This window comes from Heteronotia binoei, chromosome 12, assembly GCF_032191835.1.
Source record: "Heteronotia binoei isolate CCM8104 ecotype False Entrance Well chromosome 12, APGP_CSIRO_Hbin_v1, whole genome shotgun sequence".
NCBI classification, from domain to species: Eukaryota; Metazoa; Chordata; class Lepidosauria; order Squamata; family Gekkonidae; genus Heteronotia; species Heteronotia binoei.
The window spans coordinates 34905969-34929824 of record NC_083234.1 but is presented as its reverse complement, the minus strand read 5'-3'; the positions used below and the strand labels follow the sequence as shown (position 1 = coordinate 34929824).

Sequence of the window (23856 nt, the reverse complement as noted above, 5' to 3'; positions counted from 1 at the left end):
CCTCCCAGACAGACCCTTACCAAAATGGTGGCAGCAGTAGAAAGCCCTTCTTGGTCCCCTGCTGTGTTGGTGAGCAAAGTGTTGGAGCTTCCCTACTGGGCATTTAGCACAGTTATCATCAGAGATGTATGTATGCATACATTCCGTTTTGCAGGGCATGTCACAACTGGGTCCAGGTGACTTCCTGCATAACCCTTAGAAGAAATCCTTGGAATGGAAAGAGCTTTGTATCCATGTTTGTCTCCTCTTGACCATTAAAACAGCAGCCTGGAAGAGTAATTCTACTGAGAGCAAAGCAATATTCTTTTAGGCACAGGGAACTTTAGTGCCAGAATTCTAAGTTTCTAGCTCTTGAAGGTATACAAATCCCCAGGCATTACGAAATAGTAAGCACTTCAATAGGAAAGAGCTCACTTATTTTTTTTTTAAAAAAAGATTTCTTAAAAGAGACCTTACTTTAAAAGTTGATCTAGAAGATGGAACAAATCTTCATCCTGAGTCTTTATTTATAAAATGTGGGATTGCTCAGACATTCCTATGTTATACAGGTTCAAGATTTTCTACTTTATTTGATTTATATCCTGCCCTCCCCGCCGAGAGAGGCTCAGGGCGGCTCACAAATTTAAGGTCACACAGTTACATTGTGTGACCAAATAAAACAAAACAATAAAAACATAAAACAAAAACAATTTCTAAAAACATCTACTTATACTGGTATCAAGGTTTCAGACAGCGATCTGAATGGTGGTTAGCCATTCTAAGAGCTCCTAGGATTGCAGTAACTTAAAGAGGGAGACCATCAGTGATGTTTCTATGGGCCAATCCCGCTGCTGCAGATGTTATTATAAAAATGCATGGCGGAAGAGTGCCGTTTTGCAGGCCCTGCGGAACTGTGAAAGCTCTCGCAGGGCCCTGATTTCTTCCGGCAGCTCATTCCACCAGCTAGGGGCAGCAACGGAAAAGGCCCTGGCTCTTGTTGATTTGAGCCTCGCTTCTCTGATGCTGGGGACTGTCAACAGGTTTTGAGACCTGGACTGAAGTGCTCGCTGGGGCATATGAAGGGAAAGGCGGGCCCTAAGGTATGCAGGACCCTGGCCATATAGGGCTTTAAAGGTAATAACCAGCACCTTGAAACGAATCCAGTACATTATTGGTAGCCAGTGCAGCGCTTTCAGCACAGGCTGAATGTGCTCCCATAGGGAAACTCCCATTAACAGCCTGGCTGCAGCATTCTGCACTAGCTGGAGTTGCCGGATATGGGACAAGGGCAGTCCCATGTAGAGGGCATTACAGTAATCCAGTCTCGAGGAGAGCGTAGCATAGATCACTGTTGCCAAGTCGTCGCATTCGAGAAAGGGGACCAACTGCCTTGCCATCCGCTGATGGTAAAAAGCTGACTTGGCAGTGGCAGCTACTTGGGCCTCCATTGTTAAAGAGGAATCCAAGAGCACCCCTAAGCTTTTAACCTTGGGCGCCAGCGTGAGCTGCACTCCATCGAAGATCGGTAGGCAGACCTCCAGTGCCAGTGCTCAGATACAGGACCTCCGTCTTCATCGAATTTAATTTCAGTCCACTCATGGCGGAAGAGTGCCATTTTGCAGTCTGAGCCACCCCGCCGCAGCTTGCAATGCTGTGAACAGATCTTCCGGGGTGGAGTCAGACTGGCCACCCATCAACAGATAGAGCTGAGTATCTTCAGCGTACTGGTGACAACCCAGCCCATACCTCTGGGCAATCTGGGCAAGAGGGCGCATGTAGATGTTGAATAACATTGGAGAAAGAACCGCTCCCTGCGGCACACCACAGATAAGTGGGTGTTGTTGGGACAGTTCATCTCTGTCCCCGAAAGAGAGGAGGAGAAAAGAGAAAAGCCACTTCAAGGCCAACCCCTGAATCCCAAAAGCGGCAAGGCGACAGATCAGTGACTGATGGTCGACCATGTCGAACGCTGCCAACAGGTCTAGCAACATCAGCACTGCCGAGCCACCTCTATCCAGGTGCCTCTGGAAGTCATCTGTGAGGGCAACCAGAACCATCTCTGTCCCGTGACCCGGACGAAAACCAGATTGATGTGGGTTGATTCCTGCTTTCCAGATTCATGCTGAGGGACATTCTGCACATGTTAAGAGACCTCTCACTTTCAACTTGGGCGTTATTGCCTTGCTCTTTGCAAGTTTTATTTTAGGTGGCATTTGGTGAACCAATTCCTTGGCAGGATGGTTCTCCTTTGGGATTGTTTACTGCTGGTTTTATGTTTGGGAAGTGACCAGAATGTTCTGATATGATCTGAACAGCCTTATCAGTCCACTGCTTTGTAACTAGAGGAAGGAAAGTAGAATATGTAGCTATGGACAGATTGGAGAAAAGTTTCTTCCACTCTCAACCACAGTCCCTCTCAGTTGCTATTTTATAGATTTATCAAAGCTACTGATGTTAGATGAGCACTAATGCCACAGATATGCACAAGAGATATGCTACTGAATTGGTTTATAGAAGTTGGTTTATAATCTGCATTCCACGCACCCTTCCCCCTTCTCTTGCAAGGTTTGAGATAAAGACTACAGAGTGCTTTGAGCATGATGTTTATGAACAAGAAGAGACCCACAATTTTAAGTAATCATCTGCATCCATCATGATTTTATTTCTCTCCTTACATTCAGTCCCTTGCCTTCAGAGCAACAGGTACTGATGAATGAACAAAAGGCACAGGGATCTGAGAAAGAAGTTAAAGCATTCCACTCTCTTGTGCTGATGGTCATTGCTGGCAGCACTGCTATCCCCTGCAGAGAAATCTGCCACCATTTTCACTCCTTACGCAACAGGAAATTGTCTTCCCCTCTTCCGCGTTAAAAAATAAAAACCAAGTGGACTTCCCAGCTCAGAAGGCTTTGCAAGGCGTGGACTATTCTACAAGTCTCACTTGTTTTGGAAGCATGGCTTATTCTGTGTCTCCACTGGAGTAGGAGCCCCCCCTCCAACAGAAGTTTTAGATATCCATGTCAAACTGGGCTTCCTCACCTGTTGGAGAAGAAAATAAATATTGATTAGGTCCAAACTTCACATTTATTCACTAGATGGGGCTCCTGCAAACATTATGGCCTAAGTCTTTGAAAGAAAAATATGGAACTGTTACTTGACTTACCTGCCCTCTTCTCTCTGAAGTCAAACAGGCTGGCAGCCTTCAGTGCAGTCAGGGAATAGGACAGCTTTTGACAGCACTGGTTAAGTGGGTGAATGAGCTTGCACTCTCAAGCTTCTGCCAACCAAAAGGCACAAGGGCCCTCTCAAAAGCTTCCTATTGGCTACTGGATTAAGCTATTTTGGCTATGGTAGTGCACCCTGCATGGGGCCATCATCAGTAGCCCAAAGGTCTCCAGCTCCAACTTGGTCACTTGCTTACCCTTTTAAGCAAACCTGCCTTCCAAACCACATGCACAACTGCTGTTTTTCTCCCTTCCTTCCAGTTTTTTCTCAAAATCCATCTTGACTTGAAATGCTCTTGGGCCTTTGCAGGGCTCTTTGCAAAGCTCCCTCCTGTCTGTTCCCTGCCATTAGATCTGACATCATCTGTCTTTCTGAGCACTGGCCCCAGCTCCCTGGAATGCCTTCCTTGGGAAGGTCAAGAGGATTCCCATACTGGTCTCGTTCCAAAGGCTCTGCAAGACTGTTTTATTCAAGAGGGCTTTTGATACTGGGTGAATGGATGTCTATGGTCAGAGAGGGAGCTGTATGTAAGTTTTGTCCTCCTTACTAGCAGAGGATGATTTTTTTAATACTGTGTTTTCATTTCATACCAATAAACTGCCCAGAGTTGCTGAGGATGGGAGAAGAGCAGGGGAGAAGACTTTTAATAAATAATTTACCAGGAAGCCTTTGGAACTACTCTTTGGTCTCCACCACCTTCACTGAACAGCTGATGGGTCCCACATGTGACAGGGATCTCTTGAACACAGCCACATCCTGGCCCCATCAAGATTTATCAGTCAAAAGCCATTAGGCTACAATAGGCAGCTCTGCATAGGGCCTATTATACATTTAGCTTTTCTGGAAAACATTTAATAGCAGTAGCATACCCTGGGCTCAACTTTGGAGTACGCAGTCTTACTCCTGAAAAAGATTACATTTAAAGGGTGCATGTTGCATCTTGCAATCAGGTATGTTTCTGCAGGAGTTGTGATCTGCACATGTGATCTGCCAGTTCAAGTAGATAATACTGACCTTGATGGTCCAATTCTGTGATTCAGGATAACCCAGCTTTGTGTGTGTTCAACTGGAAACACCAGGGAATTGTATTTGTCCCCTGACTAGAGATGTACTGGGTATTCTCCCACTGGTAGACAAGTGTTTACGGGATTGTGTGTGTACACACACACACACACACACTATATATACATATATATTGGTGCAGTGTGTCTCATTACACACTCTGCACTCTGGGAACTGCTTCAATGGAGCTTGTATTCTCCAGATTTGATGTCGGAGTCCTTCCAATTCATGGATATTCCACCATTTACAAAAGATGGGCTAAGACATTTGGAACGTTGTTAATCCATCAGTGGTGTGCCACGGAACCATGAGCCTTTGCAGAATCAGTCCATTGCCCTGTAAACAAGATTCTTCGCACACGGTGAGACCTCCTATGGCTGGTTACAGGAACAACCTCAGCAGTACACTGCTGCATCCAGGGGTTTCCCAAGTAATCCACATTTTAATGCTTTCCCCCAGGTTTCTACAACTTGTACAGCTCAAGAGAGCCCATCTGTCATATAGTGTGGTCTTTATAAGGACTGGCAATTCCTTGGTTTCTGAAAGCCCAAACACGACATTTACAGAACTCTTGCATGGCTGGTGAGCAGTATAGAGTCTGATGGGTCATGCACGACTCATGTAGCCTATCTGAAATGCAAAATAAAGGGCCCTTATATGGCACCAGCCACAGGTAATTACTCACCTATGCCAGGTTTCTCCTCCTCGTTGTGGGCATGATTGGTCTCAGATCGGAGTTCCTTTGCACTTGGACTAGTAACGCCTGGAATGTCAGGAAGATCACATGGTGGTGTTTTGGCAACTGGAGAATTGCGACACTCCATCAAAAAATTACGGTCATAAATGATTCGTGTACCTGGAAGGGAAAACACACCCCCAAATCATCACAGGGTTTCCCACCAACTGGCAAGGAATTACTGTTTTTGGTTGGAGGCACACAGCTTTGGTTTCATGCTGGGTGGCAGCCAACACAATGCATTCGTGCACATTCTTACACACAGTTGTTAAGCATGCATGCTTTCTCATAGGCAGGTTATGTGATCTGTTGTAATTTCTTCCTTGATCAAGGGAGAATAGAGGTGAAATCTCTGGTCCTCCTAAGTCACAGATCCAACTTGGGAACCAAGGAATCATGTCCCTGCCTTGTTTCACATTTTCGCTCTTGTCAGCAACAACTTTCTCCCCAATGCTTAAAAAACACTCAACAGTTAATGGAGAGGATTCTGCACAAGGGACCAGCAGCAGCACTGTCAACTCTGGAGAGTTTTGAGACTCAGCTGAACAACTCTGGCTCTACTTCCATGCCCAGTTCTCCCCGCCCCCACTCACTGTTATGTTCTTACACCCAGCATGTGAACACATGAAGCAACCTTATACTGAATCAGATCCTTAGTCCATCAAAGTCAATATTGCCTACTCAGACTGGCAGCAGCTCTCCAGGGTCATATCGCCTACTCCCAGACCCTTTTAACTGGAGATCCTGGGGACTGAACCTGGAGACTTCTGAATGCCATGGACCTTCTCAGCCTTGTACGTGTTCCTTAGAAGTGGCACCTCACTTAATATGATTTGCAGGGATGGACTGGGGTTCAAGCAAAAAGGAAATATTCTGTGAGGCAAATGACAGGTCAGGACTGTTCACCTTTACCATGCTTGCCTTGCAAGAGTGCCCCCCCCCATTATAACTCCTCTTGTTAATCATAAGGGCTAACTGAACGAGGCTACAGCTGTGTCTTCAGATGCTGTGCTAAGAGCCACACTTTCACATCATTAAAGCCTCTTCACATGGAACACACAAAGCTGTCTTAGAGCACCCAGGCCATTCAGACCTGTACACTCTATTCTGACTAATAGTGACTCCCCAGGGCCTCAGTCAGAGGTTTTCTACATCACCTTCTATGGAATCCTGCTCACTGAGGACACTGGGGATTAAACTTGAGACCTTCAGCATGCAAAGGAGATGCTCTTCTGTTGAGCTAAGGCTCCATGTCAACACCAGGGGGCAGGATTTGCACAAAAAGCCAGAATGCTGAGCATCACAGCACAAAGTTAAGTCCTCAAGAGTCGGAATAGGGGCGGGGCCTTCCTGAGTCTGCTTGTCAGGGAGGGTGGGATATAAGTCGAATAAACTAAACTTAGCTGTAGGGAGCATCAGTTTCCTCCTAACTTTGTGATCTGAATGAAAAGACCAACATACTAATAAATCAAATGCCGGTTCAGCTACCCATCTGGGGCTTGCTATGCATTAGGCAAGCAGTCTACTTTTTTGGAAAGCTCTGAATGTAACATTTATACTTTTATTTGCTGCCTTATATATAAAAAAGAAACAATGGAAAACAGGTAGAGACTTGGGAGGGAGTGAGAAGATGGTGATTTCAGAGGAGGCAGCTCGTCAACACCACACACAGCCAGATTCTTTCAAATGACCCTAGAGGGAAAACAAAAAGACGTGTTTGGACTGAACACAACCAGAGCATGTCCAAATTACCCCACTCTTCAAAAAACCATCAGATATGGCTGCACCTTTCAACGCATTTCGTGGCATCTAACTGAGCTGCAACATGTTCGGGGTAATTAAAAAGCCACACTCATTCAAGGCTCTTGCCACACCGCCTTCCTTATAGGAATAGTTGCCTTCTGCATATATGAAGTTTAGGAGAATGGCAGAGCTGGAGGTTCCGTGAAGAAAGGATGACAAGGAAAAGGAAAGGAAAGGTCCCCTGTGCAAGCACCAGTCATTTCCGACTCTGGGGTGATGACCAATCACGACGTTTTCATGGCAGACTTTTTATGGGGTGGTTTGCCATTGCCTTCCCCAGTCATCTACACTTTTCCCCCAGCAAGCTGGGTACTCATTTTACTGACCTCGGAAGGATGGATGGCTGAGTCAACCTCGAACCGGCTACCTGAAAACCCAGCTTCCACCGGGGATCAAACTCAGGTCGTGAGCAGAGCTTAGGACTGTTGTACTGCAGCTTTAACACTCTGCGCCACGGGGCTTTTTTATGACAAGGAAAGTCGTGATCAAAACCACACAGATACAGCATGTATGAAGGAAGATTGAGATTCAGCTGCAAACCAAGCTTCCTGCATGGTCAACCGATCTGATACAGAAATTTGTTCAAAGTATGCTGTTTTTCACCTGTCCATTCCCAGAGCAGGAAAAGGACCGAAAAATCCTTCATGTAGTTCAAATGAATTTCACTTAGATTCAGCAACTGCCCCCCAAAACAGTATCTGGAACTGGACTGGAGAAAATACTCCCCTCCCAGTTTGTTGTTTACAAATGAACACAGTCTGCAACTGGATCCTTTCAGAGCCTAAATGTTAACATCTGCTAATAAACAAGGTGCCCGATTAGGTAGACCATTGGTCTCTGATCCAGCTTAGCTGATCCTAGGTATGCAATTGCTGCTGCTGCAGTGGCTAGAAGCACAAGGTGTAAGAAGCCTAGATTCAAGTCCTGAGTCGGAGCCTAAATGCACTCCACTAGAGGACAGTGAGAGTAAACAAATATTCTGTTCCCCAAAGGAAGAAAAAGTTCAGCTCTGCCTAGGCCATCACTTCCCCATTAAAAACCAGCAGTCTCCCAAAGTGGTTTTCTTAGTAATAATAATTGCTATCTGGAACTCACTGCATGCATTTTCATGTCACATATATTCAGGTCAATGACCTAAACAATCCCTACAAAGTTTTGGATAAGCTGCTCCATCTCTTAGCCTTCTTCCATCTGGAAAAATAATGACAATATTACACATGAATGGCCTTTGAATCTGCTGATCTGCTGCATTAACAGCATTATATTATATGCATTTCATTGAAATAGGTAAGGATTCCCCTTTTACCCATTCAACAATCTTTTCAAGCAAGACAAGAGAATCTATTATGAAGCTGTTTGCAGAAGACTGGGGTGGGGGGTAGGGGAGAAATCCCACTCTCCAGAGCATTTGGAAGGCTTTGCCACATGCTCCAATCACCAGGTGCCTGGTTTTGAAGACTCTCTCTGCTAAATTATTTTGCAACACACAACCTTTCAAAACTGGTTAATCTCCACAGATCAAGCGGGAGGGGGACTGCAGTTTAAACTGGCAGAGGCATTTGTTCAATCCTACGCCCAATGTTAAGAGCACCTAATCAGCGTTCAGAGACAACAAGCCTTGTCGGTGGTTACATATGCCAACTGTCGAAACATTTGCAAACAAGGCTGGCTGGAAGTGTTGTCAGCATATCAGTTATTTACAAGGACATTTCATCACAGGGTCACCAGAGGACGGTGTTCTTGGCTTTTACATTCAGGCGCTTATAGCTTCATACATGACTACAACAGACACTCAGCACCAGGGTAAACCCGGGTGGTTTAGGAATGAAAACATTTTTGAAAATGTTATGAGGGAGGGTGGGTTAGGATCATGGAGATAAATGCAGCAGATTTCTGCTTTTAAAAGAGAATATAAGAACACCCGTTGCTTTATGTTTAACTTTCTTGGCACCCAACTATACAAGGATATTTCATTCAGAGTCACATACTTAAAACAAAGTAAAAGAAGGGAGGCACAGTTACAAACTGTGTGGTGTCTGGACCAGGGTAACTTCAATTCAGCTCTCCCACTCAGCTACAAAGTTCACTGGATGACCTTGACCGGTCACTTCGACCTAGCTGTTGCAACAATAAAGGGAGAGGAAGCATGTACCTCCCTTCCACAGAGAATGGGTAGATTAAAAGGTTATCAAACAGAGAGAACAGGGATTGAGGGGAACTCCAAAGATTAATGTGTAACAATTATAGTATTTTCCCAAAAGAAAGCTGGATAGTTACGGCTGTTCAGTAAATAGTTGCCCCAAAGTATTCGATTCTCAGAAAAAAATGAAAAGCTGCTTATGCATGACAACAGGGTTGGGCATACCCAGTGGGGTTTTTTTTATTATTATTCTCTGAACAGCCCACACAAACACACCACAGTGTTTGCTTTTGATAACTGCCCTCAGTTACAAAAGCAAATTGCCACACAGCATCACGTAAGGACGGTGCACAGGCATGGGAAAAATAATTGTGCAGTTCTCTGAATCCCAGACTGACCTTTCGCATCACCAGCAGGGATAGTATTCCAAGGAGACTCCCTTTATTATTCACACAGCATTGTCACAGTACATGGGGTGCTGCAGAGTTACATCTGCAAAAAGCAGACAGTTCCCCATCCTCAAGGAGAATACACATGGCAACAGGGAAACAGGGAGAAACACAAGCTTCAGTCCAGATAGTCTGCCGAGAAGACAGCACCCCAGAGCTGCTATTAGCATTGGCCTTTAGCTGGACAGACCTCAACTTCAGTCCCAGCTCAGCTGTGAAACAAACTTGAGCAGCTTTGGGTCAGTCAATAGAAATGTGCTGTTGGAAAATCTACCAATGAAAATTCAACCCAAACTCAGTCCTGCACAGAAGTATCAGAAATGTTGCTACTTTGGCCACCCTTATGGGGGAAGACATGTGGCTTTGCAGTAGAGCACATGCACTTTGCATGACATCTCAGGTAGTGGGTGATAGGAAAGACACTTTCTTTTGGAGATCCTTTAGAGCCCTGACAGGCCAGAGGTGACAGCACTGATGAACCAAGTGTCTGACTCAGGGTAAGGTAGTTTTATATGTTCAGTAATTCCATCCAAGAAATATGTTCAGTAATTCCATCCAAGAAATATGTTCAGTAATTCCATCCAACGTCGGGGTCATTGCCTACTGTGCAGATAGATCCAGCAAGCAACTGCCGTGCCACATTCCTTGAGAACAGGAGAAGATGAAGGACTTGCCTTAGCGTTCCAGGAAGCCATTTAATGATTAACTGGATAAGATTAGCACTGTGTGGACATTCCAATAAGGGCCTTTCTAAAGGGCCATCTTGCTCAACCGCTAAAAGACCTACACCTACCAACTCTTCTGCAAGGTCACTCCTTGCTCACACTATTAGTCTCATTCAGCAGAAAGGGGAAGAAAGACTGAATGACCAACACTGCTTGCTTGCTCATGGTAGAAAGAAGGTTCTGCCTGAGATCCTTTTAACTGGAGATGCCAAGGACAGAACCTGGGACCTTCCCATGTTCAAAGCATTTGCTCTATTACTGAGCCACAGTTTAGGTCAGGAGTCCCCTATGTGGTGCCCGTGGGAACCTGCCAACAGCATTGCTGATCCTTACTAAGTGCTTTTTTAAAAGTGGGGGGGGGGGGAGTGAGGCTTCTGCCCAGCAAGGCTTCTAATTGGCTGTACAAATTTAAAATAACAACAGATACCACTCCAGAACAAGAATCTTCTCTGTGACTGAAGAGAAGCTGCAGCAACAATTTTATGGCTTGCTCCACCTCCTTGGGAAACAACTGTGGGACAGTCGCAATGGCTGTGCCCATCATGCCGAGTCAGAATTCCAAAGGTACCCACAGGCTCAAAAAGGTTGGGAAGCTCAGCTTAGAGTATCAAGCATTGGGACCAAAAGTGCATTTCATTAATTTTTAAGGCAATTTTGTTTGCCACATGTTACTGCAACAGAGAATCAATAGCTAGAACGGGTGGCCAAACTGTGGCTCTTGAAGGCTTCACCATCTTGTTGGCTGGCTTGGAGAATTTATTTATTTCTTTGATTTATATCCCGCCTTCCCCGCCAAAGCAGGCTCAGGGCAGTTCACAACAGTCAAACTAAAACAATGAAACAGTAAATAAACAATTAAAGTTTTAACAATTAATTAATACCAATTAGATAATTTTAAAACAGTTTAAAACTATTTAAAACAATTTTGATGCTAGTGTTTGTCTCTAAGGCATTTGTCTCTTTAAATTACTTCTCAAGCAAAGTCAGCCAGCAGCTTGGACACTGTATTTAATGTTGGTTTCTTTCCATCTCTTCCCCTCCACCTACCTTCCTTCCTTCCCTCCCTCCGACATCTGATGTTCATGTCTTGTGGCTCTCAAACATCTAACATTTATTCTATGTGGCTCTTATGTTAAGCAAGTTTGGCCACCCCTGATCTAGAAGGTCTCTCATTCTAAAAACAAACAGTAGCTCCAGCTTGAAGATCTCACACCTCTGCCATGTTTTAAGGTGGTTACTGTGCCTGACTAGGGCCAGGGAAACCTAGCCAGCCATGACACTCACTCAGTGTCCAAGGGCTTGATGAAATGCAAGGGTGGGAAAAGGAAAACCATTCATGCAGTCCTGAGTTCCCCCAGGGAAGAGTGGGATAAATATGTAGCAGGTAGCCCTGACCTGGCTAGCCCTTAGCTTCCAAGATCTTGTCAGATCTTGGAAGCTAAGTAGGGTCAATTGTGGTTAGTACTTCAATAGGAGACTTCCTTGAAATACCCAGTTGCAAGGACAGGGGCAGACTCTAGTCAGCCACCTCTCTGAATATGCTCCAGGCCCTCAGTAGGAGTCAGTCACCAGAGGTTGACATGACTTCCAGGTGCAAACACACACAAAATATACAAAAATACAGCAAATGTAACAGGTAAATCTCAAATGAAAATGAAAGCAGTTCCTGCCAATACACAATGGCTCTCTTGGCTTCACAGAACATATGATAACTGCTGACTGCAATCCAACGACATGCAGTCAATGGATATTAGTTGACCAATCAGTGAGCTGGAACAGCAATCCTACAATGCTCCCATGAGGATGGACATCCCTATTATGTAAAGGCAGAACCATAGAACCATCATACAAGTTACTTACAAGAGGTAAATTTCCCCCCTGATCTGAATACAGGAGGATACTTAGTAGGAGATATATGGTACAATGGAGAGAAGCCCTGCATGCATTGCATCATCTCCTAAACCCTTCAAGGCCAGAACAGCCAGTTATGCCCCTCTACCACCACACACAGGATATGGATTTTGGGGTACACCTTAGAACACTGTTTCCAAGAATTTGCAGTGGCTTGCTCAGAGTCAAACATCCTGCATCTTCTCCAGAATGTGCCATGCACTAAAGCACTGGTTCTCAGTGCAGTCAGCACTTGCACAAGACCATGGGTCATACTGGCACACTTCCTAACCGCAATCCGAGACTACTGAAAACAAACCACAAATAGGACTGGTGACCAACCGCCTAACCCCGCTGCTCACTCTGAAGCTCTGTCATTAAAGTTATTTTCTCCCACTGATGGATCGGTGCCCGTTTATGCAGGATGCCACATGCAAAAGTGTTGCAAGCAAAGCCTCTGAACCCCTGTTGGCAGGGGCTATGCCACAAGAAGCTTACGCAATCGCACTTACAGAGCTAAATAACGTTTTCCCTTATCGGACCAAAAGCAAGGGAGCTGCTTCTATCCTGCAGCTTGCTCTCACTTCCCCATGCTGCTGCCATCAGGAAACAGCCTAGATAAGATCCATCCCAAACTCTGAAAGTCTCTGTTAGAAAGTCTGAAGCTGAAGCTGCTGACCACAAACCCTTATCCCACCGTGGATATGGGAGAGTGAGGGTCAGTGCCACACCTCTTAATTGGGCTGTGAACAAAACTTCCTTTTTGGGATTTATAGAGAATCAGGCCATAGAACATGAAAAAGGCACTTTCACACATGCTGAATAATGCACTTTCAATCCATTACCAATCCACTTGGTAACTGGATTTTTCGGCCAAATCCATTTGCAAACGATTGCTGAAGTGCAATGAAAGTGGACTGAAAGTGCATTATTCAGTATGTGCAAAGGTGTACTTGGTTACTCATCACAAGACCTTCTACTCCTTTGCACACCACCTCCATCCCTTCCTATTCAATGCTGCTACTTTTACCTATAATAGAACTTTCATATGTATTTTACATCAACTCTGACTGCTGGTCAACTGAAATAGTGTCTACACTGAGTGAGTCTGCAGAGCTTCTGCCACATAGAGAAAGGACTTTCCCCAATGCTTGCAACCTTTGAGGTGCCAGGGATACTGGCGCATTTTTAGCAAACCCTTCTTATGACATGCACTTTTTAATTTGATTCATTTATGCCCTGCACTATCCTTCCCAATGGCTTACACACAACTTGCATCATTCTTCTCTCCATTTAATCCTCACAAAAACCTTGTGAGGTGGGTCAGGTCACCCAGCAGGCTTCCATGGCATGAGTGGGGATTTGAACCTGGATCTCCCAGATACTAGTCTGACATTCAACCACTACACTGGCTCTCTAACTTTGTCACATTATTGCTAAAGCAGAGATATTGTTCCACTAGCCTTGGTTATGAATTCCACAAAACCTCCTCCCATCCAATATTAGATAAGAAGTTCTGTAGCAAGACTCAGTACCAGAACTGAAGAATCAGAAATCTTCCATCAACTCTCAACAGTATGTTGATTCAGCTATGGAGTCCCATGCTGGTGGGTACACAGCAAGGAAATGTGCTTAAATCCAGTGTAATGACCTTTAATATATTCATGATGCATATTGCTCAGTGGATCAAAGAACAAAAAAGTGCACCTAGGATGGCGTAGTGATCCAAGTGTCATATAAATACCTGGGAGACCCAGGTTTGAATCCCTACTCTTCCATGGGAGTTCGCTGGGTCACCTTGGGCCAGTCACAAGTTCTCAATCTAACTTACCTCACAGGGCTGCTGAGAGATAAAACAGAGGAGAGGAGAATGAAGTAAGCCACCACGTTGGGTCCAGCTGGGGAGAAAGGTGGGGCATAAATGAAGTAAGCTCTTCTAGCTTTCCCCTCTCAGGACATTTTCTCACTAGCTGTGCTTGTGGAACATCTGATGCAGTGTCCTCACCGCAAGAAGAACTGATCATCTGATTCCTCCCAGAAACTCAACAACTGCTTGCATCTTCCTACTAGGGAAGACTTCACTCACAGCATGAAGCACAACATTAAATCTTGTGCATCACTTGAAATTTATCGCCAGAGTTGTTAATACAATGACTATCCTACAGGACTCCTGCCCTACAAAGGAATACTGAATCTTGCTTGGTGTCAGAGAGGTACAAGGAAAATCCCTGGCCTTTGTAGTCACAATGGAGAGACCCCACTTGTTTCTTCCTGCTCACAGTCACTAAGGAGCAACCTGGATTGCACACGTGCTCTGCTGCAAAGCTTGGATGATTGTGCTGCTGTGAATTACTGCGCTTATCTTGTACATGTATTTGAGATATGCTTAGCAGTGCTACAAGTGGTACCATTTGCATTTCATGGCCTTCAAGTCACACTGTTTACCAATTCTCTCTCTTTTGTGTACATACCTCTCTCGTGAAGGGAGAGTAACATTCACCCTGTAGAGAGGAGTGCCTGAACAGATGAAACTCCTGCCTACAGAATTAGATCACTGTTCTGTCAAAGTCATCAATGTCTACTGTGACTGGCACTGGACCACTTTTGTGTAAGATGCTACCAGATCCTTTAACTGTGGCTCACTGGTATCTCCAATTAAAAGGACCAGGTATTTGGTGGTGTGAAATACCTCTACCTGAGACTCCAGAGAGCCACTGCCAGTTCAAGCTGACAATACTGACTTTGATGGCCCAATACTGTGATTCAGTATAACCCAGCTTTGTGTGTGTTCAACTGGAAACATCAGGGATTTGTATTTGGGATCTTCTCCATGCACAGCATATACTCTGGCACTTAGTCATGCTCTCTCCCATAGTTTTAGGCCATAAACATTCATGCAACAATAAATCAGAAACTCTTTAAGGTTCCACAAGGCTCTTGTTTTTGCTGCAACAAGACGGGTATTAATCTATCCCACAAGAGAGGCATTAATCTATCCCACAAGAGAGGCATTAATCTATCCCATAAAGATAATAACTGCGCATAGGCAGCCGGCTTCAAGCCAAAGTACAGCTGCAAGTAACATAGTGAAGAAAACTCCAATCCTCCTCTTTCAAGCCAACATAGGGGAGTCAAAACTAATCTACCCTGTAGCAAATGCCACAACAAGCTAATGCATGTACAAACTCCATGCCTCTCCAATCAGAAGACTCCTTGCAAACTAAATCACCGGCTAGAAAACAATGTATATCATCCTGGCCCAATGACACTGTCAACACACAAGATAGTGGAACATGTTTTCCAGGAGGACAGAAAAATATTTAACCATATTGCTCACTGTTTTGGACAAACTCCTGGCTTTGCACTGCAATCCTAAACAGAGCTGTACCCCTTCTAAGTCCATTGAAGTCAAGTAGCTTAGAAGAGTAAAATTCAATAGGACTGCACTGTCTGTTCTCTCCCTTTCCAGTTAATTTTTGCTTCTGCAGTATTGTGGCTGTAGAGCTACTGTTTTGAGCAACTGTGGTTTATGAGACTGGAACTGCTTTTTATATATTATTGTATTTATGTTGTTGGAAACCATCTTGATCTTTAGAGAGCTGAGACAGCAGCATTTTAGGTAAACTGATCAAATCTAAGAGCCACAGATGACAGGAAAGGTCACAAAAATTAACAAGTGTGATGCACCTGGAAGAATGAGGTCAAATGCCTTTGGGGTAACACTAGAGAGGAACTTATGGAAAGATCTATCTGCAGCTAATTCAAGACAGGGACTGGATCACATGGAAGATTCCCCAAAGCATAGCAGTCTTTGTGTAAGCAGAAGCACAAAATTAATCCTTGCTGTCTGCTTGAGCTAAATGAAACAGAGTTGCAAGGGACCCCAGCGGTCATCTAGTCCAACACCCTGCACAATGCAGGAAATTCAGAGTTGCCTCCTAACTCTCCAAGCTCAATGTTTGGAGGAAACCAAAAACATTCCAGGATCTCTGAGCCAATCTGGCCAGGAAGAAAATTCCTTCCTGATGCTGAAGTGGCAATCAGCATTAACCTTGGGCATGTAAGAAAGGGCTACAAGAGCCAAAATACTGGCTCATTCCTTCCTGTTCTCCCTCTCATGATCTGCTAAATTCACACTGAGTCACAGAATCAGCATTGCTGCATTCTCTGTGAGACACTGCACACTGTATTTCTTCTGATACAATTTCAAAGGCAACAGAAATAAATCATGCCACCCATCTGTTATACCAGTCATTGCTGCATGTGCATATTGTTATATCCAAGTCCTTGTGCTACTGCTTTAGCAAGCACAACTGTACTAAGTATGTTCTCCTTTCTGCTCATCCATCACAGGACGCAACCCCAGTCTCACCAAAGGTCTTTTTTTCCCTGACAGGGCTTTGACAACTCTACAATTAGCAAAGATTTTGCAGGGCGTGTTTAGCTTGCCGTGCAGGGTGCAGCAACAGAAAAGATTGAATTTCTGCTGCTCATGCAGTTAAAAGCATGCAGGCTCAACCTGGAAGGATGCCCAGCCCACATTACTCCACTAAATGGTTAAACGATTAATTGCACAGAGCATGTCCCATGATCACGCATACCAAGGAAAATAGAAATTATATCCTTTGTGTTTCTTAGGAATATGCAGTGCAATCGTTTGCAGAGTTACTGCATTCTGTTCTCACTGATCTCAAAGAAGAATGAGTTAACTCTGCAAACGATTGCACTGTAAAGTTCTCCCAAGGCTGAAAAAATGGGCTAGAGCAGTTATGCTCATACAGTACCACATGTGGCTAATATGCCACCAGTGGATTTTCTGAGTACCATTCCCCAATGTGGCACCTGCCCCGTGTTTCAGGTAAGTGAGTAGTGCCCTTGCCCAGTGGAACTTGTAGTTGGCAGTCTGTTCCATCTTGAAACAGCCACTGCCAGAGGAATGGGTAAGTTGTGAGCCTCCCCGAGGTACAGGCCTTGTGCCAGGGATGGAAGTCAATGTGTCCCTTTGGGTTGATGGCAATTGCAAATGTGGCTCCCCCTGAGCCACAGAACTTGCACCAGTTTATATAACTGCAACTCTACAGCTACCAAAGGATTAACATCTGGGGCAGACCAGCAGGGTGCTAATATCTTGAGAGAGAAAGAAGTTCATATATTGAGAGGAAGGAGTTAATGTGTGCTGCAAGTCACTTTGAAGGTCTTATAGAAAAAAGCAGGATATGAACTAATAAAATACTAAGAGGTATACCTATCAGACTGCCAAAAAAAAATTCAGCTATGCTATTTTTCAGATAAACAAACTCCAGGAAATATTTAACTACTTGATGTTTGCCTTTACCTTTCTTGTGCCAGAAATCATATGGAAGAGGTGATCACAAGACACACTGTGAAGGCTTTGTTTTGGCAAAGGTTCCATTTGCTTTCCTTGAATCCTGTTAAACTGCGTAGAAGAATAAGGCCCTACAGTTCAGCTCCAAGCCTCAAAAATTGCTTCAATGGCTGGTTGAATAGTTTGACAGTTGTCCTATCATCTCCTCTGCAGTTCTGTGAAAAACAAGCTTAAATGCATCCTACCCTTGCTTTTGGAACCAAGCCAGCATGCCAGGAAAGGCCTCAACATGCCACCAAATGAGAGGGCCTTTACAAGTTAGTTTATCTACACAAGAGGCACCTCTCAAACAAAACTCACAGAAACCCTTTGTGTAGCCAGCAACCTGTGCGTGATACAACAAACAATGAAAGAAAAATCTATCGTGGCCTCCTCACAGTACATAAATCTATGCTACGTTAACAGATGTATCTTATTTTTTGCGATCTGGATATCAGAAAACAATAAAAGCTGAAATTAGAAAACAAATTTCGTAGTCAATAGAAAAAAGGGTGAACAGAAACTCTCAGAGTCTCAGCAGGACTAACAGCACATTAGGATATTGGTCTAGATAAAACCTCTGTATCATTTACAAGAGGAATTCTTTAATAATGTATTATTGGTAAAAAAAAAATTATAGCATTCTCTGTTGCCAGAGTTATTCACACTTTAAGCAATAAACATACATATAATTGAAGATATACTGTAGATGCCTATACACTGGAGGTAGTATGGGGGGATAAAAGGAGAAAAAGGGAGGATTGTTTGAGGTAGGGGGAAGAGGAAGGAAGAAGAGGACGGAGACTGTGGGGGAGAGAAATAGAGGGGAAGAGGGGACAGAAAGGGGAGTAGACTGCAAAGGGATGGAGGAAAATGTCTGAGAAGGACTGGGGGGTAAGACAACTGGGGAGAGAGGTTATAGAAGTGGTAGGGGGGAAAGAGGGAGAAGACTGACACAGAAGGGGTATGGGAAGACTGATAGATAAGGGGAGCACAGGAGGGAACTCTGACAGAAAAGTGGAGAGAGGAAGAAATCAAAGGCAAGGGAATGCCCACTCCCTGCAAGTTTCTTGTGGGTCCTCACTTATATCTCTATAATATTAGCACACAAGAGGATTCATTCCCTTCATCGAATAGGGTAAATAAAATACCTCAGATCTTATAGGAACAAGGAACTCTCTACATGCTCTCTTAAATACATGCAGGGGCATATCATTTCATAGGTCTACTTTTTTGGGGCGAGTTTTGAACACTGAATTTTCAATCCTGCTCTTCCTCCAAACAGCACAGGGCAGAGTACCCGATTCTCTTCTCCTTCATTTTACCCTCTTCACACACCAACTCAGTGAAGGAGGCTAGACTGATTGGCCCAAGGTCGCCCAGTTTGCTTCATTGCAGATTTGAACCCTTTTCTCCTTTGTCCTAATAAAAAAAATTAACCACCAGACTAAATCTTTCGTTTTCAACTAGCTTACGTTTCTGAAGGGGGACCATTTCTAAGAGCTGTTGCTCTAACAGCTATTGTTGTCATACTGGCTGCCTTGCCCTATCATCCTCTACGGCTCACGGGAAGGGAGGAGAGGAGAGAGAAATCACACCACTGGGCTTATTCTGCACAGTCTGTCATTTCAGCTATTGTGGATGTTGTTCTGCCCTGCGGCTGGGGATAGAAAGAGTACAAGCTATGTTTCCCCAAGCAGAAGGCTCAGCCTTATAAATAATACGCAAGTCATTTTACAAATACATTTCAAACAAGCAAGTGCTTGACAGTCTGCCAGCAGAGAAAGTCTCTGGATGAAAGGAGTAACTGAAGTTTTCAGTTACAGCTGTTTGACTACAACATGCCAGCCTAGGAGTTATGCCATCCACAGTGAAAGTCATAGCAATCTGCACAAGACAGCTCATCCGCAGAGTCGTTCTGCTGCAGCCATAGCTTCCGTGATCAGCATTTTCCACTTTCCAAGTGAGAAGATTATGCAAGTTTCTCAAATGTTGCACTGCTCAAGTGAGAAACCGCATCTGTTATTTCTGCGCCTCAGAATCTATTCATAACATATTGATTGGCTCACGGGATGCCTGCCCTGTTTCCTTCATTGTCACCATGCAGTATAAAACCACTTTGTTATGAAGCCCTTTGGGTGCATGCCAGTGAATCATACTTGACTCAGAACAAACAGAGCCAGGCACACCTCCCTTCCATCCACACACAACAAGAGCTTGCACTCACTGCTCTGATCCTTCAAGCCACACAGCACCAGTGCTTGGCTTTAACGGAGCAGAGCAGATGTGAGGCAGTGCAGGCAGAAAGGATAGGAGCAAGTGAAACCTGAAGCTACAGCTGGAGTGTGTATTATGCTAGCAGGAGACAAACTTACCAAGCGAGAAAATATCATATGCAATTGTATGGTAATGAGATAGAAGTAGAATTAAAATCTATTCCAAATGTAATATCTCAAATATGAATCAGCTCTCTGCATGAGATATATAATAGACTATCTTTTACACCAGGGTATACTATTAAAAGGTTCTAATGAATATGTAGAAGTGGTAGAGATATGTTATATTGAATACGCAGTGATGAAACCACTGTTGTAGTCAAAATAGATAGTTATGACGCATAAAACTCAAATGATGAATACAAATGTAAAACAACAGAAATAAGAACTATTGTATTTTATAGATAATACCTTAAAATTATAATGAAGGGGATGCAAGGGAAAATATTCTCTGTCGTATATATTATATACTATATTATTGTCTTTGACAAATGTAATTATGTTGTATAACCCTTTTTTCTCCTTTTATTTTCTGTACCCCTACTGTTCTCCTAAAATAAAAACAAAACAAAATCCCTGCAACTACAGGGTGTCCTCAATTCACTGGCTGTGTTCTTACACAGTTTGCTTAACAGAACAAAACAAAGAATGCAGGAAGCTTTCCTGTGAGTCTCTGATAATTAGGCTAACCCTAGCTTCTTCTGCTGGATATTCATTTTTTGCTGTCAGGTCACAACAGACTTATGGTGATTCCGCAGGGTTTTCGAGGCGAGGGACATTCAGAGGTGGTTTGTCATCGCCTGCCTCTTCATAGCAACTCTGGACTTCCTTGGTGGTCTCCCACACAAGTACTAACCAGAGCTGACCCTGATTAGCTTCCAGAATCTGACAAGATAAGTCTATCCAGGGCTATACCTCTCTTTCACTTTCCTTAACTTTATAACTTCCAAACACAAAGCCATGTTAAAAAAATAACAGTTTCTTCATCCTGTGTGTGTGAGAACAAACGATTTTTAACAAACTTTGATTGACAAGAGTCTAAATCTTTCTTTTAACATTGACCAGCTTCTGTTCCCCGTATAGATATACTGAGAAACAGTCCAATAAAAAGACTTGCTTAGTCTGCAAGGAGCTAGAGTAGCATCTTGGTTAAAGGAATCAGTTGTGATCCAGGAAGAACCCAGGTCCAAATTTTGCCTCTGGCACAGAGTAGACAAACTGCTTTTAGTCTTGATCCTCCATGCACGATATGGGAATGACAACAATGACCCACCCAACAGACTGCTTGAATGACAATAAGATAACATGTATAAAGTGCTTAGAACAGTGAAAATACTATATGAAGGCTGTGTTATTAGTGTTATTAACACCACCATCACAAGTCTTGTTTTCTTGGCCTAACATTATTGTTGCAACAGGAATATTTATAACAAAACATTTACCAGCTCAGTAGGCTCTCCTTGATTTCTATTCCAAGAGTTCATTTTTTGTTAAGTGCTGCAGAACACAGAATGTCTGAAGTTGAACAGGCTCAGGGGAGGGGGGGAGGTAATGGAAGTGAGGCCATTCATATCTCCAGTTTAGGATGAAGCTGCCGCTGTACACAGAGAAAGTTTGGAAAGGCTGTCCAGATGACTGCTTACAGGATTAATCCCCTTCCTTCCTGCTGTTCCTCAGCTACCTTCAACATCACTGCCCTGTGATGACAGAATTACTCACCTCTTAATACCCACTGTCCCCTCCAGAAAAGCCATCAGGAGATGGTCCAACAGCTCTGGATGCTGCTTAATCTCCCTCGTTTCCCAGGGAGATTCCATTCAAAGATGCTATAATAAGGCACAGGCCTTTCAGAATACATGTGTTCTACAGAATCAGAAAAACCTATCTTTCTGCCACCCTCACAGCAAAAAGACAGAGAAACCCTGCAACCTAAGCCTATTTCCTTGGAAGTAAGCACCATGAATCTCTCTGTGGGACTCAGCTCCAAGTAAACAGATTTTGATTCAGGCACTGCAAGCACATCGGACAGATTACAATACCAGAGCATTCTCCAGTACTAAGGGGCTGCCTATTGCTGCATGATTCCAGGGGCCTCACTGTGCTAGTCTAGACTACCACATTTCCTGCAAGCAAAAGCATTACTGGGCTTCAGCCACCCTCATCAGAGGCAGCAAAGCATGCAGCAAGTCCCAATGCAGCTTCAAGGTGTGCTGCTGCCCATCATTCTCTTCAAAGTCTCTACAAGGAAGCACCTTGCAATGCCTGTTTGGAAAGGCTGTCCAAATGTCTGTTTACAGGATTAATGACAACAATGGATTACCTCAAAATTTGCACTCATGTTCCATTCCCAGACATCAACCCCTGTTGCAAGCAACAGACCAATTATTTAATAGTTAGAAGGAGAACTGCCGGGGGAAAACCCTCCTCTGTACTTTCATAGTTCAGATTACTTGCAGCACTTTGCACATGCTTAAAAGCATGCATTACGAACACCACTGGGGGAAAAAAATATAAAATTCAACTCGCTAGCTCAAACTAACCCCAACATCTGCCCCTCATCAATGCCCACATTCTCATCGCGCTCGCCTGACCCCATATGTGAGGGACTTCTTATTCTCCAGCAGCACAGGAAAAAAACTACTGCATACACTTAAGGGACAAAAAAACACTCTGCACTTGCTCCAAGTGCACGCTTCGTATACTGCAAACACACCACAAAGCGTTGTGTGTGTGTTTGTGGGTTGTTTACGCGATAACATTTGCACGTGCTCAAAGACCCAGGGCACCGGGAGGGGGGTAATTCCTCAGCAGTACTCTGCATTCGCTCAAAGGTGCTTACGGGTATCTGCTTTTGGGTCCTCCTGCAGTGCACCCACCCACCTACCCACCCAGGTTTGCGCCCAGCCTCACCCCCCGGCGTCGTTCCGAAGACCGTCCCGCCGGGCGTGGTGCTGTAGTCTCCGGGAGGGAGCGGGACCCCATCGGGCAGGCTCAGCCGCTTGGCGAGGCCGGGGATGTCCCTGCTCAGCGTCTGCCCCTGCGACGGGGGGTGTCGGCAACAGCTGGCGGCGGACATGGAGGGTGCTCGGCTGCAAGGAAACTCCGCTGGTCACCGACCTCCGCCTCAGATAGGCTCCGAATCAGACCCGCCACACCCCCGGCCCGCAAAGCGCGGCGGGAAGCGTAGTCCTCGGGGAGGGAGGCGGAGCCAAAGCCTCCAGGCCCCTCCCAGGCCTCTGGAGCATTGCTCGCCAGTACGCCTTGGAAAGTGGCGTGTTGTTTCTGCTGGCAGCTGGCTACAGTTTTTTTTGTTGGTTATTAGAGAGGTACTTGCCTTCATTAAAAAACAACTGCTGTTGGTTAAGTGGACTGTAGTCTTAGGCTGTGATCACGCACACTAAATAATGCACTTTCAATCCACTTTCAATGCACTTTCCAACGAGATTTTACTGTATGAACTGGAAAAATCCCGTTTGAAAGTGCATTATTAAGTGTGCGTGACCACAGTGTTAATTAATCTAAAGGATTTAAAAATTGATCAATTAGATCAAACTGAAATCCTGTGCAGAGTTCCTGTCGTCTGTGGATCTGAGGAAGGCAGCTTTGACTTTCAAAAGCATACAGGGGGAGCACACTGCCTCTCTAGGTAAGCTGATTCCACTGTTGAACAACTCTTGACTGTAAAAAAGGTTTTCCCTAATATCCAGCTGGTATTTTCCCTTAAATGTAAACCCACTGTTGCGAGTCCTCTTCTCTGCTGCCAACAGGAACAGCTCCCTGCCCTTTTGTAAGTGACAGCCCTTCAAGAGACCAATAATGTCCCTCCTCAGCCTCCTCTTCTGCAGGCTGAACATTCCCAAATCCCTCAGCTTTTCCTCATAGGGCTTGGTCTTCCTGTTTGCATCTGCACACACACCGGCATTCCCTTCCTGAGGAGGGAGGGAATGGGGAGCAACAGCTTGATCCTTGAGTGCTGCCTTTCACTGAGGGAAAAAGGAGACTGTGTTTGCAACCTGCAGCTGCATGGCACAGGTCTCTGTGATTGATGCTGACCCCTGGTAGCACCTCGGTCATAATTCAAACCGGCCCTTGATCGATGTGATCAAGAGGGCACTCGGGGTTGATGATTTAGATTTGAGTTCAGTAGAGTTGGAGCTTGAGAGTATAAGGTGTTGAGAGCCAAAGTTCTCTTCATTAGGCACTCGC

The 23856-nt window shown here is 44.6% G+C and overlaps 1 protein-coding gene across 1 annotated transcript; it reads right to left on the bottom strand.

Moving 5' to 3' along the window:
• Window positions 1-2607: 2607 nt before the first annotated feature.
• On the bottom strand, window positions 2608-22870 carry EIF4EBP1 (eukaryotic translation initiation factor 4E binding protein 1). Its single transcript, XM_060251542.1, has 3 exons — window positions 22561-22870; window positions 4952-5122; window positions 2608-3018 (listed from the first exon to the last, which is right to left on the bottom strand). Exons 1-3 carry the CDS (start codon window positions 22724-22726, stop codon window positions 2987-2989), a joined length of 369 nt encoding a protein of 122 aa, XP_060107525.1. The 5' UTR covers window positions 22727-22870; the 3' UTR covers window positions 2608-2986.
• Window positions 22871-23856: the final 986 nt, after the last annotated feature.